Source organism: Amblyomma americanum, chromosome 10 (genome assembly GCF_052857255.1).
Source record: "Amblyomma americanum isolate KBUSLIRL-KWMA chromosome 10, ASM5285725v1, whole genome shotgun sequence".
Lineage (NCBI taxonomy): Eukaryota > Metazoa > Arthropoda > Arachnida > Ixodida > Ixodidae > Amblyomma > Amblyomma americanum.
In genome coordinates, this window is record NC_135506.1 from 6,380,065 (window position 1) to 6,398,034 (window position 17,970).

Sequence of the window (17,970 nt, forward strand, 5' to 3'; positions counted from 1 at the left end):
TTATTCAGAGCCCTCCACTACGGCACCCCTTTCTTCCTTTCTTCTTTCACTCCCTCCCTTATCCCTTCCCTAATGGCCCGCGGTTCAGGTGTCAAACTGTCCAACAATATATGAGACAGATACTGCGCCATTTCCTTTCCCCAAAAACCAATTATTATTATTAATGCACAGGCACGGAATGAAAGCATTATTATTATTAATGCACAGGCACGGAATGAAAGCACACCTCCCCGTGAACCCGTGATGTGACTTTGTCTCCGCAAGCACGTCGTTGGTTATCTCCACTGCCGCTACACCGCTGCCGTAGGGGAATATTCCTTTGGCCCTGACTATGAGGCACACTCAAAAAACTTTAAGAGAGAGAACAGGTTACGGGCATGTTTCTAAGCTTGAGTGCGCAAAGCACAGAGTGTGCTGTGCACGTCGCGGGTTCGCGTCGCCTGCCGCTTTCGCTTGCATGGAGCTTGCCCACAAGCGACGGAGCGAGCGTCGCCGTGCCGCCTTGTCGCGTCGCTCGCTCTTTCGCGCACATGGAGTCCAGGCTTAAGTGCAGTCAATGACAACCATCCTGAAACAAACCAATGCCTCACCTGGATTGTTCGTGTCCTTCACGGTTCTTGTCCTCGCTGACTGTGGTGCATCCTGAAAGTGATAAATGCCACCAATTACATGCCTGCAAGCAAAAGGGCCCTAAAATCTAGCCCAAATTTCTTCAAGTATTGTTCGTTACCACAATAAACAACTTCCCATTGTCACAAACTCCCTCAGGGCAATAATCTTCTCAAATCTTTTTCTGAAGTTCGGTTAGTGCCTGACTGCCCAAAAACAGTGAGTGGTTTTGGCACAGGCTCTCTGAATCCTGTGACATGCGTGCTGCAAAATTACACCAGACAGTCCCTATGCCTCATAAGGATATTCCTTCAGCTGCCAGTATTTCATTGAAAAGGGGCCATTTTAACCTGACTGGCACAATTTACAAAATCCAGCTATTGCCAAAATATAAGTAAAATGTAAAACAAAGATCCACTGAACAACACTAAAATCAACTCACAAATTAAAATAATTAAAACCATAACCCAGCGGAAGCATAATGCGGCAAAAACTGATCAGAAATAGCAAAACTTAGTTCATGATTACAACTATAAATAGAAAATAATGTATTCTGTTTGAACACACAATAAATGTTAACTGTGGGGTTTAACGTCCCAAAGTGACACATAGGCTATGAGGGTTCCGGATTAATTTGGACCACATGGGGTCCTTTAATGGGATCATGAAATATTACTTACTGAGCTTAAGAAAAGCTCAGGACGGATTGGTCGCCCGTCCCCGCACCGCAAAAATTTTTTGAGCTAGCTTCAGTAACACCGAAGATATTGGCGATTAAAAATGATGCTCTTCCTCTACTTTCAGCTCATACACGTTGACAAGCCAGCAAAAAATAAAGCAAGTCGAGACTGCACCCCGTCGGGCCCCATCTAGCCCACTTCAATTCGGCGTGCCCAAAAAGCACGCCGGCCCAGATTGCCCATGAGATCATAGAGGGTAGGGGCAGCTAAGAATGCGCAGTGTGGTGTTGCCCTAATTGGTTGCAAGCAGCGATTTTTTAAAATTATCTGTAAACCATAGTCCACGGAGAGCTTCTAAATTTGACTCAAATACTCACAAAGGCCATTAGTACAGATCTGCTGTACTAAAATATGATCATAATAATCATTTCAGGGTTCCTTTAATATGCACCGACATCACACAGCACACTGGCGTTTTTGTATTCGACCTCCATCAAAATGTGGCTGCTGTAACTGGGATCGAACCACAACCTTGAGATCAGCAGCTGAACGTCAAAGCCAATGAGCCACTGCATCAGGTTGAATACACAAAACACTCATGCTAAGGGCGACAGAAAAGTATGTGCACCTCTAGAAAACCTACGACTGAAATTTCAATTACCGGCTCAATGATAATAGTGGATTAGTTTTCTATGAGGCACCACTGCATATGGTGATATTTGTGCACTTGTCTGTGCTGCAAAAAAACAGTAGTTTAATTTGACCTAAGTAAAATAAAAAAAATACTTGCATTGGGGAAGGGAAATGTGACCATCACATAGGAATCCAAGTCATCGGGCTTCCCTGCGCAGCGGTGTGTGTGCGTGAGAGAAATGAGAAGCAGCAGCTTACTTGAGCAAGACGTGTCATGAGAAACACATACGGGTACATCCGCACGCCAGTGCACTCTTGACTGTGACCTTTCGACCTAGACACGTCGTCAAAAACACGACAATGGCGCTTCAGGCTTGCAGCTCAGAGCCAAGCTCAAAGCAGAGCAGCAAAGAGAAGCTGCGTCAAACGAGTGGTTAGGCTCTAGTGGTAAACTAAGATGCTTACTTTTTCTATTCACCTAACGTCAGGTGCTGAGATAGCCAAGGCAGCTCAGGTGATGTATGGCAAGCAGTACACATTAGCACTAAGTGAAACGGAGCATTTCAGTGTCCTAAACAGGTGCACAATCATGTCTAGCAGTCAATCCTTTAGCCATCATTTAAAAGCAACATACTGTATTGACACAGAAAAACAATTTCTTTAAAAACCGACAAAAAAACTTTCTCTCATTGCATTCATATTGGGAATTTTTAATGCCGCGTGTTTAATGCAAAGTGAACATGAAACAGTAAAACACTGATAAAATGTGTAATCTGAGGTCAGTATTTAAATATGCTGAACACATGATTACAGCCAAGGCAGACATTAGTGTTCTGCAAAGAATCCAAATCTCAAATGTTCGAATGCGTGATTTTGAAATTCGTTTGGCTCCAAACTAAGCAGCACTATTCAGCGGCATCAATTTTGAGCTTTATTCGGGGAAGATCGTTAACCAAGCCCATTTTCTTTACCCGCATATTGTTAAGTTTCCCGTCTATTGGAATCCACTCCAAGAGAAGGCAAACTTAACAGGAGGATGAGAGAGTCAGGTGAGTGGATGAGATTAGGAAGTCTGCAGGGATAGGGCAGTCATAGTAGGTACAGTAGAGGGTGGAAGAGGCTTTTTCCCTGTGGTGGGTATGGTTAGACCGCTGCTGCTGATGATGATAATGATGATTTTTCTGTGAAGCTTGATCAGCTTCCGTATACTATCTACATTCAAATTCCCACACCATCAATAGCACTGCATCCACAGTATCGAAATATTCAAATAGTGCTCAAACAAAAAAAAATGATGTGATTTGTGTTCAGTTCAAAATAAAGAACTATATTTCCACGAGCCTATTAATAAATTTCAATGGTGATGACATTAATGTGAAAGCATGCTTAGCTCGAAGCCCTTTACCAAGAATCTGCGACAGCATGAGCTCTCTGGTGCAGCTTACAAGCCTGCAAGCATCAAGCCGTGTTTTCAACAACATGCAGCTCGCACAAGGTCGCACGTCACCAAGCACTGAATGCACAACTGCGCATGCAAAGTACCCTGCCATGCAAAACTTCAAGCAAACGATTCAGAGAGCAATTCTTCATCAGCATCCACCCAAGCACAGCCATACAGCTAGAGAGGAAACCTCCTAGAAATGCTTGTAGTTCAGGAAAAATTAGTACTGGTCCTGAATTGTGTGTTGTTGATCAACTGAGCCTCGCCTTGCCCTCTGCTACCTGGCTTGGTTAACTTCGTTGTTAGGCCTAATGCCCTGGATGCTGGCGGTCCTGGGTTCGATCCATGAACCAGGATGATTTTTTTTCTTTTTCTTCAACTCGTGAAGTTTCTGAGAGCTGCGTAGCCTTCCTTTGCAGCTATATGACAGCACTCAGGTGAATGCTAATGGATAACTGCTCCCTAAACTGAAACCTGCTCCACTTTAGATGATTCCCCTGAAACAGATTCTACCCTAAGCAGATGCACACTAACCACAACAGTCAAAATTAGTCCCTGCGAATCTACAACAAAGTGATTCTCTGGCAGAGCATATTGCAAAATCTGTGCCATCAGGACAAAAGCAGCATGGGCTCTCAGACAGAGATTAAACAAGGCGATATCATTTCCACCTAGTTTTGTGACACTAGGGACACAGTGCTCCTAATAAGAGATTGACATTTCATGCAAATCCCACAAGAAAAGCAATGAAACAGTTAGTTCAAGTGAAAGGTGAAGAAAAATATAAAAAATGTACTAACCTGGCAAGTTGACTCCTCTGACTACTGCCACCTCAATGTCGCTATCTGTCAAGTCATGATTGCACCTGAGAGTACAAAATTAAAATAAATAATAATGAAACTGGTTAACTGCCTTGTCCTATCAAAGTTTTATTCTAATCTGTACAATCACCCTACTGGAAGGCTGTTTAAAACTGAAATACACATCTATTTAAGGGAATAACCTTGAATTCTGTAACACCACAAAAAGACTGCACTAAAAGCCAAAAAAGATGCTTTTCAGTACACTAACCTCCCACGCTGCCTTCAGCTCAGTAGCACCTCTATGATAACCACCAACAGGTTTAGATTAATGGTCATACCCTAAACACTTATTCATGCTAATATCTTTTGTACATTCAGGCATCTATTTCCTTTACTGCAATGATGAAAAACGGTTTGAGCGGTTCGAGAGCTGAAATCTGTTTATTATTTGCTTGTTTTCCATTAGCACAAAAGCACGTACTCAACAAAGAAATCAAAGAATGACAGGTAGAACTACAAAGCTGAACGAAGAGGACGGAATGGTTTTCTAGCCTCATGTCCTGGCATTCAAGAATAAAAACTAGCATCAAGTTCAAACGGCAATATGCCAGAAATAGATGCCTCATTCAGCTGCTGTACTTGTCTGGTTACATGAAACTTGGTCAATGCAAAAAAAATAATCAATGCCGAAATAAGAAATCAAGCCAGCATTGCATACAGCATTACTAAGCAGTAATGCACACTCGACCCCTACTAGTAATTTTAAAGCAAAAGCAAAAAAAAAACACTGAAGATGAAGCCCAATGTATGCTAGTTTCGTCATCTTCATCTTGCTCCACATTAACAGTGGCATAAATTAACAGCTGAGAAAAAATATGCGTTGCCAAGTTGAGTACCAGAAGTCAATAAAGTCAATGTCACCTATACCGCACAACCGGCCAACAGTAAAGTCACTCAGAACATCCAAAATCTTTACCATACCACAGTCAACTATATACAAGTTGTTGGTAATGGCATGTTCTAAAGAGATGGTTGACGTCTGGCGATTTGGCTGCTTACAACGATTCTTTTACCATACCTGATTTTACTACAGTGGTGTTCTAATGTGCACTGGTGGTGATAAGTAGTTATCAACACCTAATAGACTGATGCACTAATACAAATCATTCAGCAGCAGGCGTCAGAAAGGCACAGTAGCAGGCCTCACCGCACAATGGAAAACACCCTGGTTTCATAGTGGAAACGTGGGAGCGGATCATTGCGCTGTCTGAGATTTTTCACAACCAGGAGATCACGATTAGTGTCCTGAGCGAGCTTCTCAAACCTAGCAAAAGGAAAAGCACAGAAAAAGAATCGAATGTAGCAGTACGTCAAGAGATAACATCAATGCTCGAAAACATCCTGCCTGGTCAAATGAGAATTAAGAGCATGTAATGAGTGGTACACAGTATCTTACAAAATTAGTGTCAAGTTAGCAGATATTGTTTTTCCCCCATTTCATTCACAATGACCTGCTCTTGTACTCTTGCACCATGTGCACTCGTTACAATGCACTCGTTACAATGCACAAATGCATCGACAGAATAGGAAAGAGCGCCACCACAGAGGATGAAATCCTCCCCTTATATTATCAGTACTAAGTTTCACGAGCTGTTCAGTCGATCAAAGACTGAGCTACCCACCACAGGTCCCTTGATGGTCCGTGAAAGTGTTTCCACACATCATGTATAAAGAGAACATTTATTTTACTTCTGCCCACCCCTTACGTAATGCCCTTAATGGGGTCTTTAAGGTAATACAGTGAAATGAAACCAGCTGAGGTATAATGGCTACCATTTTCTTCTTTGTTTTCTTGAGCACAGCGTAGCCATGTAACAGTGCATTTAAGTGACGCAAAAACCCAGCTTTAGCGACAAAAAGCCTTTCACTAATTTTGGTTACAGTTATGCAACATACAATGCCTTGTCATAACAAAGCCATTTTAAAACCCCCACTAGCTCCTTCGCAAAAGACCTAAGTCAATGCAAGCACCGTCTACAGTAGTCAATGAGAAAAATAAGGTGAATACAAGATCGTTTAGATCATGGAATTGCGACCTCGAACTGCAAAATGTGCAGAAGTTCTTACTTGGTGCCAGAAGACACATCGCCCAGCTTGAAGAAATGGTCCTTGTTCTGAATGCACATCTGCAATGCAGCACAACAGATATTTCAGGAACACCATTCATGCGAATGCCAATCAGCATGAAAGAGGCTTAAAACTGGCTATACTCCCAAGCAACTCCAAGGCAGGCTCTCACATGTCAGCATTTTAGTAATAAGCTTGGCCAGTGACAAAAATTTCTGATGACCATTTAAGAGGTGTTTGTGCATGACAAGATGATGTTACGTAGCAACAACATTCAGGATGCCCTCCAGTGCTACAAGGCATATTTCAAATGTATTATTCACTTTGAGAATCCAGTGGTTATAACAAGGGTTCATGTAGAACCAAGCTGGATGCTATTAGCAATGTCTTAAAGTGACGAGTCACTAATCATGCATTTCTTTCCATAAACTACAGTTACAGGTCTATGCACTAAGCTCATTGCATTTTATGCATATTTAGACGGAGTAGAGTGTTTTCTTTTATTACAAGAAGAACGCCTTCAGTGATGTCACTAGTATCTCCCATGCTCTTAGCATGAATGGTGACACTGTTCATGCATGGAATCATCACAAACCTCTTCATGGCTTAGTTTCAGCAGGGGCTGATTGTCATAAAAACCCATCTTTTTGGCTCCAGTTGGTCATGTTGGTTTAGCTAACTCCAAAGGCCACTGGTTAAGCCAGCATGACCAAAATGACGAGTGAAATATAATTACAATGAAGTTTCACGAGTAGCTTATTCGATTAAAGACGGAGCGACCTAGAGCATTCTCCTCTTGACGATAATTAATTTTTTTATGGAGCAAGGACATCTGTGGCTAAAGGGCAAAGAGTTTTCGTCTACTCAAGGTGGAGCCAAAGACCCATTTTCAAAGCATTTGACCTCAAACAAGCCGAGCACTAGGCCAGAGAAATGCATGTAACCTATTGTATCCCCAGTGGGTACCCAGCGGCACTGGGGATCAAACTCCGCACCACCCGCATGCATTCTTTATTCTTCAGTTCTGCATTACAAACAGCTACAGGCTGAAAGTGATAACTGTGTCCTATGAAGCACTTTCTGCAGCAATAAGCCACAACTGCAATTAACATCAGTGCTCCTGAAACAGCCTGCAATCCTACCAAATGAAAAAAAAACAGGCTGCTTTAGTATGCTTTGGTTGTAAGATGTAGCAAAAGAGTACGCTTAACAGCTGAACTTTTTCACAAAACACAAAGCCACGTCAGGAAATGCACAGTAAGCTCCATTCATTGCAAGCCTAAAAGATTAGTTAAATTTCATAAGACTGAACATCCCTAAGCGACTCAGGCTATGAAGAATGCCGTAGTGGAGGGCTCCAGATAATTTCAACCACCTGGGGTTCTTTGAAGTGCACTGACATTGTACATAAGCCTCATGCATTTCGCCTCTACCGAAATGCGACCTACTTGGCTGGAATCGTACTCGCATCTTTTGAGTCAGCAGCCGAGCACCATAACCACTGATCCACTGCGAAGACAAGCTTAAAAAAAAAGAAAAGAAGCTATATATGCTAAATACACATGTGATGAGCTGAGACATCACAAATTGTTCAGGTAGCGACATGTAAGTCGCAATCTCCACCTGATTCTAGTTTTGCAAATGAAACATTTTTCCATAGAAAATGTTCACCTCGTGTTGGGCCACCAGCTCCTGTTCAAGTGTCTCGTACACCTGTTCTATGTTCTCATCCTTAGGTTCACAATCTGATGCCTCAACAACCACAAAGTCCTCCTGCATCTGAGGTGGAATTGGGATCTGCATGAATCGGAGAGAACAAAAACATGAATCAAGTCTAGTCACTGCACTACACCAAATATCCATGTGACATTGACATTTTGTTTTTGTTCAGCATGTGCACATCATGAGAATTTTCAGCACTACAAATATTTGCGGAAACATTCACCTTTCACTGCAAGGCACAGGAAATTAAGAGTAGAAATCAAGAGTCTTAACTCCTAAAAGCAATGCTCCCATTCACATCACAGCACTCACAGGGCTAAGTTATGAAAAATAGCCTCTTGTGTAAACTTGCTTCTGGTCAGATTTTTGTGATATGTGGCCCGAACAGTGATGCTCCATGGTTCCCCTAGCTTCTATGGAGGTACAACCATGCACACCAACCATCCTTGGTGCACTTTATTCAGTGTCACACGAAGAAAACATGATTACAAAACCTGCACCTAGAATACAAGTACCATACTATGTGAAGCTGCAGAGCACTGTAAAGTGCAGCCATTCAAGTCAAGGCATCACAAGAACATTGGCAGACAGGCTACGTATATCATTTCAGTAACAACGATGCAATGGATGTTTCCTTCTGCCAGTACTGAGAGATGAAATTCCTGTTTGATGACAGCGTGTGAAACGTGAAAGATGAAAGCCGAGTGCAGAGAAATAAGCAAGCTGTAGTGAACCATGACAGACGTGCCTGCTGCTGTCCAATAGACGAAGCGCCGCCACGTTGCCATTGCTGCTCATGCCTGGACAGGCTATAGTTTCCGTTGTCAGTCGCTTGGCTTTATGTAAATTAAAGCATTCACTAGATTCTAATGTGCACCCTTTTTATTTAAAAATAACATGCACGTTAGAATCGAGCACAAAAATGAAACTACACCAGCAATGCCCTGTTGTCATCGGCATCAGAAAATGGCAGCTGGGTATTTTTTTGTGCCTCAGTATCGCCCTATCACCTACAGCATTCACGAGCATCTGCACTGTTTCATCAGCAAGGCTCCGACTTCAACTTGAGCCAATATGGAAGCGTCAGCAGCGATGACACGCCGAGTTCAATAAGATGGCAGGTTGAAAAAAAAAAGGCCGATCTTGCGTGCAGCGGCAAGTGGCAATCAAGCCACCTCGTGTGGATTTGGTGCTCCTGAAACTTCTGTGTGCGATTTACAGGAGGAGAGAGACCGGGTTTTTCGCCAACAACTTGACTGGGAAGGGTTTGTACAGTGAGGAATGGTCAGTTTCCAGAAACATCAAGCGACAGGATGAAGTGTGCCTCATTACAGGACCTTGCAGGCTGGGTAAAGAATGCATGATGCACGATCCCGTCTGCTATCGTCAACAAGACCTTCAAGAAGTGCAGAATTTCAAATGTCATGAACGGCACCAAGGATGAAATTCTTTGGGCCATTGATAGTGACAAGGAGGCTTCTGACAGCGATGATGAGTGATGACGATTTTGCCAGCCAGATGGGGAAAGACGACCGAGGCGGTGGCACCATTTACTTCATCATGACATTAGAGCGAGTGCAATAAAGGTTGGTTGTTCCAAGCAAGAAGTAGTTTCATGTCTTCATCTAAGCGTGAAAATCTGGTGCATGTTACAACAAAGTCATTGCAATTTTTCTTTTTCTGACCAAGAAAAAGAGGCACACATTACAACAGAGTAAATATGGTACATATCCAGTTCCCCTTGTGCACTAACATTCTTTCAAGCCAAACAAAAGTTCACAGGGATGACAATTACATACGTACTGGCAATGCGATAGCAATGCAAGCTGTTGATGACTTTACCGAAAGTGACGTCATTTCTCTCCAATCAAGGGGAATTATCCAGTCTGGTGACGTTACTTCCTTTCAGGCAGTCAACCAGCGAATTTTATGACCGACAACACATTTTTTTCCTGATGATGCTTATAATACTATCGCATTAATAATTTAGAATTTTTAAGTACATACAAGAAAATGTACTCACACTAGATGCATCAATGGGTAGGCCGCATTCCGTAGCATGGATCATGGGCTCAATTCCCTGCAGAATTGAAACACTCACTGGGTATCACAAGGGCAAAGCCTTTCATTTTGCTTATTCTGAGTATAGGCAATGAGCTTTTCAAAATATCTGCCTCTTCAAGTATACTTATTTTCCACTGGTAAGAACAGCATTAACTGTGACAACTAATGACATGGCAGGGGGGGAGGGGTTGAGGGGGTGTTACACAAGAAAGGAACGCCTTGATTAATGCATCTTATAAGCACCAGTCTCAAATTTCTACAGGGTTCCAGATGCCTTCATGGTGCAAGTAACAGGTAGAACTTGACACTAATGCAAAAATTCCACAGAAGTTGGCTATAATGGGGAGAACACATACCTTCATGGTGCGGAGGTACTGCTTGGCCTGTTCCACCTCTCCCCGGCGCTTCGCCTCCAAGGCCGCCTCACGGAACAGCCGCTGCCTTTCCAGTAGAAACTGCATCTGCTTGTCAATGGTGGTCGACAACCCACGCCTCACTGCACACAGTCAAGCAGGAACACCAGCCTGTCTTGGCTACAATGCCACTCATTTGCTATCAACCTATGTGACGTCAGCACAGCTACACTTTGACCGCTGTGGTACAATCAAAATGGCAGCAGATCCGCAAACTAAGTCATGCTTGTCTAGGATGCTTACGAGGTGCATCACAGTCCGATGCGCATATCTTAAATGTATAGAGTGCTGGTTATTAAAGGGGCTCTGAAAGGGGCTCTGATAAAGTTGCAGTATGGCCGGGATGTTAAAGCACGCCGCTTCATGAATATTGCCCAGCAAGAATTTTTTTAATGTGCTTTGTAGAAGCTGAGTTATCTGTAGTCAAAATTTGAATTTCAGCATCTTCGTGCCTTTCCCTCTCCTCTCATCTCATCACTTTTTGCATGCTGGAAGGTCAGCGCTCCTTCGCCGGCCCCATCTCCTCTGGGAGCGGAGCTTCCCGACCCACCGGAGCTATGCGGCTTATTGGCCGCGGTGGTGGTAGCTGCCCAACGTCTGAGAGAATCTAACCAATGGCCACCTCTCAACTTGCATACACAGGTGCGAGTGACGGAGGAGGGCGCCAGCAAGAAAACGTCACCACGGAAGGCTCGGCAACTTTCGCGTGTGATTGTAGGTCCTCTGCTGCGTGCAGAAGAGCATTATTTGGCTCAGGTTTTCATGACAACACAATACAATAATTGAGCGAGTTGATGTGCTCTCCTCGGAAGGTGCTTCAGAGCCGCTTTAAGAGAGAATTCTGCATGCTAGTCTGGCCACACCAGTACACGGGCGCAATATATATGAGCACCATACCTTAACTCAGTATCATATTTACATGATTGTAAGTTTATCCATTTTTTTTTTTAAATTTGAAAATAGTAGACTTAAAATCAAAACCAAAGCATGACACCATAAATAAAGGTGAGACAAACGAGATATCAGGGATGCTAAAATGTGGTTGCAATTTTATATTTGCTCTACAATCTACCAAGAAGCATTTAGCACTCGGTGCTCAAGGAAGTGTCGATAGCTGACCGAAGGGCCGCTGTTCCAATTGCAGTGGCACCAACCCTCAGAACTACAGAGCTTCTGCGGAGTGCCGGTAGTTGATGGAAGTAACTTAACAAGCGCAAAAAGCTGCTCATGCAGCTATTTACTAAATTTTAGGCCCTTAATCACGGTGCATGCCTTTAGATTTGCATCTACTGTGACTCTAACAGAAGAAACAAATTTAAAAGGGCCCAGCTTCTGTGCTTTGCAGCACTCAGAATTTGCCAATCATGGGTTCTGCTTGCACTCACATGGCTTCTTTGGTGAACCAGATCCGGACTGGGCTGCGCCAGCAGCGGGCTTTGCAGCGCCTGGTTGTGGAGCAGCTGGCTTGACAGCTGGCTTTGGAGCCGGTTTTGCAGGAGGCTTGGGAGCAGGCTTGGGTGGCTCCTGCTCCGGCTTTGGAGCAGGTGTGGACGGAACAGGGATTGGCCCAAAACCTGAAGCCGAAATTTCAGGTTAGGAAGTGCAATAAAAATTCTGATGATAAGAATCTTATGTGGTCGCTAAGATATTCGTTATCACCCCAAATTTGTATCACCAATATTGAGAAAAATCCATATGCGGAAGCAAGGAAGTGTTTTGATAAAAATTTATTTGCAGCTCAAGTGAATTCTGGAACCTGTTATTTTGAAGCTTTGAGACCTCACAAAAACAAGAAAATAAAATATTACGATTCTAACGTGATCACAGCCTGTTCAATCCAACTACAGCCAAGAGCTCGAAAAAAACTGAGACAGCACGCAAAAATACGGAAGCAAAAGATGCGCAGATATTATTTAAGAGAACATTTCAGAAATGCGCGCGAAATCATCAAATGCAGCAAGGCTTTAGCCGCATTAATGCACGCCGCATTCTTTTCACATTTATAGCCACTCCTTTGCTCGTGCATGCCGCACGTCCCAGGGTCGTCAAAAAGCTGGCTCCTCCTCCTGACAACTTGAGAGCCTGATGTTGAAGCTTGCTGTAGATATCTTGAGGAGTGTTGAGAGAAAAAGAAACTCCTTATACTCATACCTTGGTTTGAATATAACATGAGTTAAGTTCTAAAAAATAAAAAAAAACTCGCATTATATTCGTGTAAATATAGTATGTCCCTACAGGGCGACAAAATGGCGCAAATGCTTCTGCTCGGTGTCCATTGCTGCGTACTGCATCACTGCAATCGCAACGTTGGCAATGTGCAGGCAGTGTGGCCCCACTCAAGTTTTCATAGGTGCGGGCTATGCGAACGGCAAGTGCAGTATTTCTCGCACGCAGACAACGTCGTAGCAGTCATGCATATAAACCATGCAATGCCACCTCAACATTCCCTCACTGACACCCCCAGTTTTCAGCAGCCACAATGGCTATACGCAGCAGCTTGCCACAATACTTCCACCAAAATCCTGAACCAGTCGTGACCTTCTCACCCCATTAGAGCCGACAGTCGAGGCACACGCATTTGTATCATATTTACCACAATGGGAGAGCGTTCAGAACACCGAAAATTCTGCACATCACATGCAATGTACTGTGGCGAGGAAATTTTATGAATTTGTGCCATGTCAAAATTTTTAGCAGCCATGATTGTATCACCAATATTCTAAATAAATAAACACAGTTGTTAGCAGCGCTTGTGTTTGCGTCCTTCTCGTCTCGTATTTGTTACTGCTGCGCTGCAATTTTTCCAGTATACAGAACACAGGCTACAGAATACACTTTAGTGCAGGCACAAAGCCAAACGCCTAGGATGGGAACTTTTAAAAGAAGACTACACTGAATCAAGAATTACAGCACATACAACTGTTTTTTTATCTTGAGCAAGAAGAAAGCCAGTTTGACATACCTGGAGGAGCTGGTAACTCTTCGAAATCCACTGGTTTTCCAGCCTTGTGCAGTTTAATGGCATCTTCATATTGCTGTCAAAGCAAAAAAAAAATAATTCTAGGTATCGAAAAATGCTGCAAAACTTCCGAAATTAAGCTCGTTACAGTAGCTAATTTTTTAGTTCCTGCATGTAGTCACACATAAATTGAATTTTCAGATAACATGTGCACACAAAAACAGGGAGCCTAGTTACATGAGTTATGATGACACAAATAGGCCAATAATATGCTAAACAAGATAAACTAAATGAGATGCAAGAGATGCAGGCCCTGCTACCTTGACGATGCGCTCCAGCCGCCGTGCCTTCCGGTCGTTCCCTTGTTCCTTGGCCTCAGTGTGAGTGCTCTTGTACTTGTCGAGCCTCTGCTGAAGTGCCTCCATGATTGTGGTCGCAGGGGGAGGGCCCCCAAACAGAGCTGGGTCATCCTCAACTGTGCAGAAGGGACAATGACAGACAAGGTCGCAGCAAAAGAGCACAGAGGAATAGGACACACAGAGACATAAGGACTGGTAGCCATGCCAGCTGGCACTACAGAGCTTTAGAATATGCACATTTATGTACACTGAATGAAAGCACTTTACAAGGTGTTACACTTCATGTCATGCCCACACATTTAGTTCAGCAATATGTAAACCCAGAGGCAATGATAACATTAATCCCAGTCGCACCATCTGGTTTTCATAAAGTCAAACATTTTGGTCAGCAAACTGAGATTTCTTGTCCGGCTTAGCTGCTGCCGAATCATAAAAAAAATAAAAACATAGCGCCAGATGCGGAAGCCTTATGCACCATTTATGCACCAGTGGACGCACCAAACAACACTGTAACTACCAAATTCATTTCGAAGCGAAGGACCCCGCTTCAGAGCGTGCCATCATGTTGGCTATGCTATCTCCTTGCATATGCAAAAGCCATATATGCTAAACTCAAAAAATAGCACCCACCACACGAGCACACTCTGGCGCATGCACACTGTGAACCATGCTAATTGTTAGCGTGCATTTCACTAAAATGCAATGGATAGTGTCAACATGTACCGCCCATCGAGTGGTACAGTTGACATACGACGGTACTTTGTCAACAAATACAAAAGAAATCACATTAAAGGGACACTCAGGACAAACTACTGTTGACCTGTACCAACTGATTACCACATCCCTACTACAATCATACTACTTTCACCAGTAATGAAGCTTTTAGAAGCTATAAAAATCTGAGAAATAAAATACAGGGCCAAATTACGGAATGATCAAAACACAAACCTTTCATAAACAGATCCATTAGCGCCACTCTTGTTGGTTGATGTGTCTGCCTGGTTTAGTTTATGGGGGTTTAACAACCCAAAGCGACTCAGGCTATGAGGGACGCCGTAGTGAAGGGCTCCTGAAATGTCGACCACCTGGGGTTCTTTAACATGCACTGACATCACACAGTACACAGGCCTCTAGACTTTTGCCTCCATCGAAATTCGACTGCCACAGCCAGGATCGAGCCCGCATCTTTCAGGTCAGCAGCCAAGTGCCATAACAACTGAGCCATCGTGGCAGCTCTGTCTGCCTGTCAGTGCTGACCAATAGGAGAAGGGCTTTGTGACCGATCTGTGACTGTTTTGAGACTGTGATGTGTAATTGGGCCCAGGTGTGACTATCATCAGCCGACTTCGTAAGTGAACTGTGGTGCATCAAGTGTTTTCAGACCTAGATCCCTGAGGCTAGGCTACAATGCCATTCACTTTCAAACACCGCAAGTTTGAATCGAGTGGTGTAAAACTTTTAAATCCAATTTTCGCAGGAGTAAATGCATCTTTTGCAGTTGACCAAGCATCAACACAGGCAGAAAGAACTATAGAATCAGTTTTTACTAAGAACAAAAATAAGAACAAAAAAACAGGAATGGTATTGTTCTCGTGGCTCTTTAAATAAAAAGGTGGCAACAGCTACCAGCTTACAACCTACGCAAGATGAAAAGGCAGTGCATTACCATTTTCATCGATGTAAGATGGCATTGGAGTGCTGTCACCAGAAGCCTGCTTCCGTGCCTCTGCTGTCTGCACATTGTGGGGTGCAGTTGGTGCAGCTGTAGCCTGGTCGGCGCCTGTTGGAAAGAAAAAAATATATATTTTCAAGTAAACATCAGTCTTCCACTTCCTCCTGTCCAAGTCAAAATTATGCGGCCAATTTTTGACAAGCACATGCACCATCATCATGAGCACAAAAAGAGAAGTGTTCTTTGAGTGAACTTTGCATAGCTCCCAAAGCACATTCACACTCCAGCTGCCAAGTGACCGGTTTCAGCTAATTCACTACAGTCACTCACTTCTTGACTGAGGCGTGTCAGTTGTGGGGTTTAACATCCTGAAGCGACACATGGACTATGAGCAACACTGTAATGGAGGATTCTGAATAAACGGGGTTCTTTACTGTGCACTGATACTGCAAAGCACATTAGTGTTTTTGTATATCCTCCAAAACATATATCGCCTCCATCGAAATATGGCAACCGTGACTGGGATCCAACCCGTGACCTTGGGATCAGCAACCGAACGCCAAAGCCACTGAACCACCATGGCAGGTATTGCATGGGGCTTCAGAGCAGCAATGAATGAAAACAAAATCAGGCACATGACTCCCACAACTTACTGGTGTGGACTTAACAACTTTTCTGAAGTAGAGATGAAAAAGCGAGACTGGTTGTACAGACAGGAGCAAAAGTGATACACACCATGCGAGCTTCAGTTATACTGCTTATACAGCGCAACGGTGCTCTGTTATAACTTGCTGCTTGAGAAGCAGCTTGTGCCAAACAATGAAGTGAAAATGCAGTGCCCACCTCCAAACTCTGGTGGTGGGGGAGGCATTTTGGACAGGTCGACAGGCTGCCCCTGAAGCATGGCTGTGAGGACTGCATCAAATTGCTACAAGAGAGAAATAAACAGAAAAAGAAACACCAAAGTAAGCATTACAATGTGACGACTGAAATCAAATTTCAAATCAAATTGTTAAAGGGAATGTAGATTAGTTCAACAGTGAATAAGTGTTTGCTGGTAGTCATGGTATTGGTATTGGAAGTGAGGCACCAAGACTTGCATCTGGCATTCCCTAATAGTATGCAGCTCTCTTGCTTCAGTACAAAGTTTGACTTCTCAGTACGGCTTCGCACAATGAGCAGAGTAGATATGAAATAGTGAAAAAAAAGCTCAAAAAGCACTGGCTGAAAAAAAATGACGGCATCTGTGCCACTGTCAGTGACATCTCAAGTTAATGCTTTTTTCTCTCCTTTTTCTGCTTCCTTCATTCTTCTCCTCTGCCTCCTTTCTTTCTTTCCACTTCTTCTCTGCCTTTTTGCACACAAAATTAAATGCTAGCGTAACACCGTCGCAGAATATTATGTAGGCAGCAATTACAGCAACATAAAAGGTATAGCTCCTGTGAGAAAACAAGCTCACACAGCTTAATGACTCACAATCTACACACAACAAACGGTTACCGATGAAGCTCATCTCACCTTGGCCGTGCGGATGTAGTTGATGGCCGCCTGCTGGTCGCCACGCTTCTTGGCGTTGATGGCAGCCCGCTTGTATTGGTCTCGACGTGTCGCCAACAGCTGCTCCTGTGGGTTGCCAGTGGGGGCAGCAGGGGCTGCCGGAGTAGGCTCTGGAACTGGACCTGACGACAGAATAAGCGGACAGAATATGTGCGCCTTTCTAGAGGAGAAAATAGAGGCCTAATATGTCACCTCTGATCGAAGGCGCATTGCTGTCATTGTGGCTACCGTGATGACACAAGAACACAAGTTCACAATACATAACAGATCAGACAGACATGTTTGGTTTTATGGGGTTTAAACTCCCAAAGCGACTCAGGCTATGAGGGACACTGTAGTGGAGGGCTCCGAATAATTTATGCCCCAAGTGTTTTTTAACGTGCAATGATATTGAACAGTACATGAACCTCTAGCACTTCGCCCGCATATAAATGCGACTGCCATGGATGGGATCGACAGAGACATGCGGCACACACACACAGACAGACATGCAGAATTCCCCATGTACCATGAGCAAAACGTCCTAAAAAAAACTGTTCTGGTTGCAGCAATAATTTTGAACCACTATGGCTGGCTGCCATCTAGTGCAAACCGAGGTGTACTTCATACTAACCTAACGAAAATTATCTTTCTAAATGCCTGAGATGCCTAAAAAAATTAAAACAGCAATTTGTACACTCAAAATGTAATATTCTTGAAAAAAATTTAGGGGCCGCCTTAGTAACATTCTTAAAGAAAATGCAACAGCATTTAGGTTGCCTGCTATGATGTCCACAATGCGTGTCTAATGTTTTGCAATTTTCCCATCAAGACTCCAGTTGGAACCGGTTCCATTGCCCTTGTCTGGTATGCATGAGTCATCACCTTAGAATGCGCCAGCACCTTCCATTAAATTATCACTTCGGATTATACTAATCCACCTTAATACACC

At 43.5% G+C, this 17,970-nt stretch overlaps 1 protein-coding gene across 4 annotated transcripts in view; it reads right to left on the reverse strand.

Moving 5' to 3' along the window:
• Positions 1 to 17,970, reverse strand: part of l(2)gd1 (lethal (2) giant discs 1) — a 32,261-nt gene that overhangs the window by 2,971 nt on the left and 11,320 nt on the right. For 2 of the 4 annotated variants that reach the window (XM_077640127.1, XM_077640129.1), the window contains exons 8-22: positions 17,001 to 17,161; positions 16,326 to 16,410; positions 15,477 to 15,590; positions 13,772 to 13,926; positions 13,455 to 13,527; positions 11,878 to 12,066; positions 10,436 to 10,575; positions 10,039 to 10,095; positions 7,965 to 8,090; positions 6,294 to 6,352; positions 5,374 to 5,490; positions 4,164 to 4,228; positions 2,212 to 2,256; positions 2,080 to 2,132; positions 591 to 642 (exon numbers count right to left, since the gene is read on the reverse strand). In XM_077640127.1, the coding sequence (XP_077496253.1) occupies positions 591 to 642; positions 2,080 to 2,132; positions 2,212 to 2,256; positions 4,164 to 4,228; positions 5,374 to 5,490; positions 6,294 to 6,352; positions 7,965 to 8,090; positions 10,039 to 10,095; positions 10,436 to 10,575; positions 11,878 to 12,066; positions 13,455 to 13,527; positions 13,772 to 13,926; positions 15,477 to 15,590; positions 16,326 to 16,410; positions 17,001 to 17,161 (1,491 nt within the window). The remainder of the gene's footprint in view (positions 1 to 590; positions 643 to 2,079; positions 2,133 to 2,211; positions 2,257 to 4,163; positions 4,229 to 5,373; positions 5,491 to 6,293; positions 6,353 to 7,964; positions 8,091 to 10,038; positions 10,096 to 10,435; positions 10,576 to 11,877; positions 12,067 to 13,454; positions 13,528 to 13,771; positions 13,927 to 15,476; positions 15,591 to 16,325; positions 16,411 to 17,000; positions 17,162 to 17,970) is intronic. The other 2 variants (XM_077640128.1, XM_077640130.1) reach the window with 1 other exon arrangement.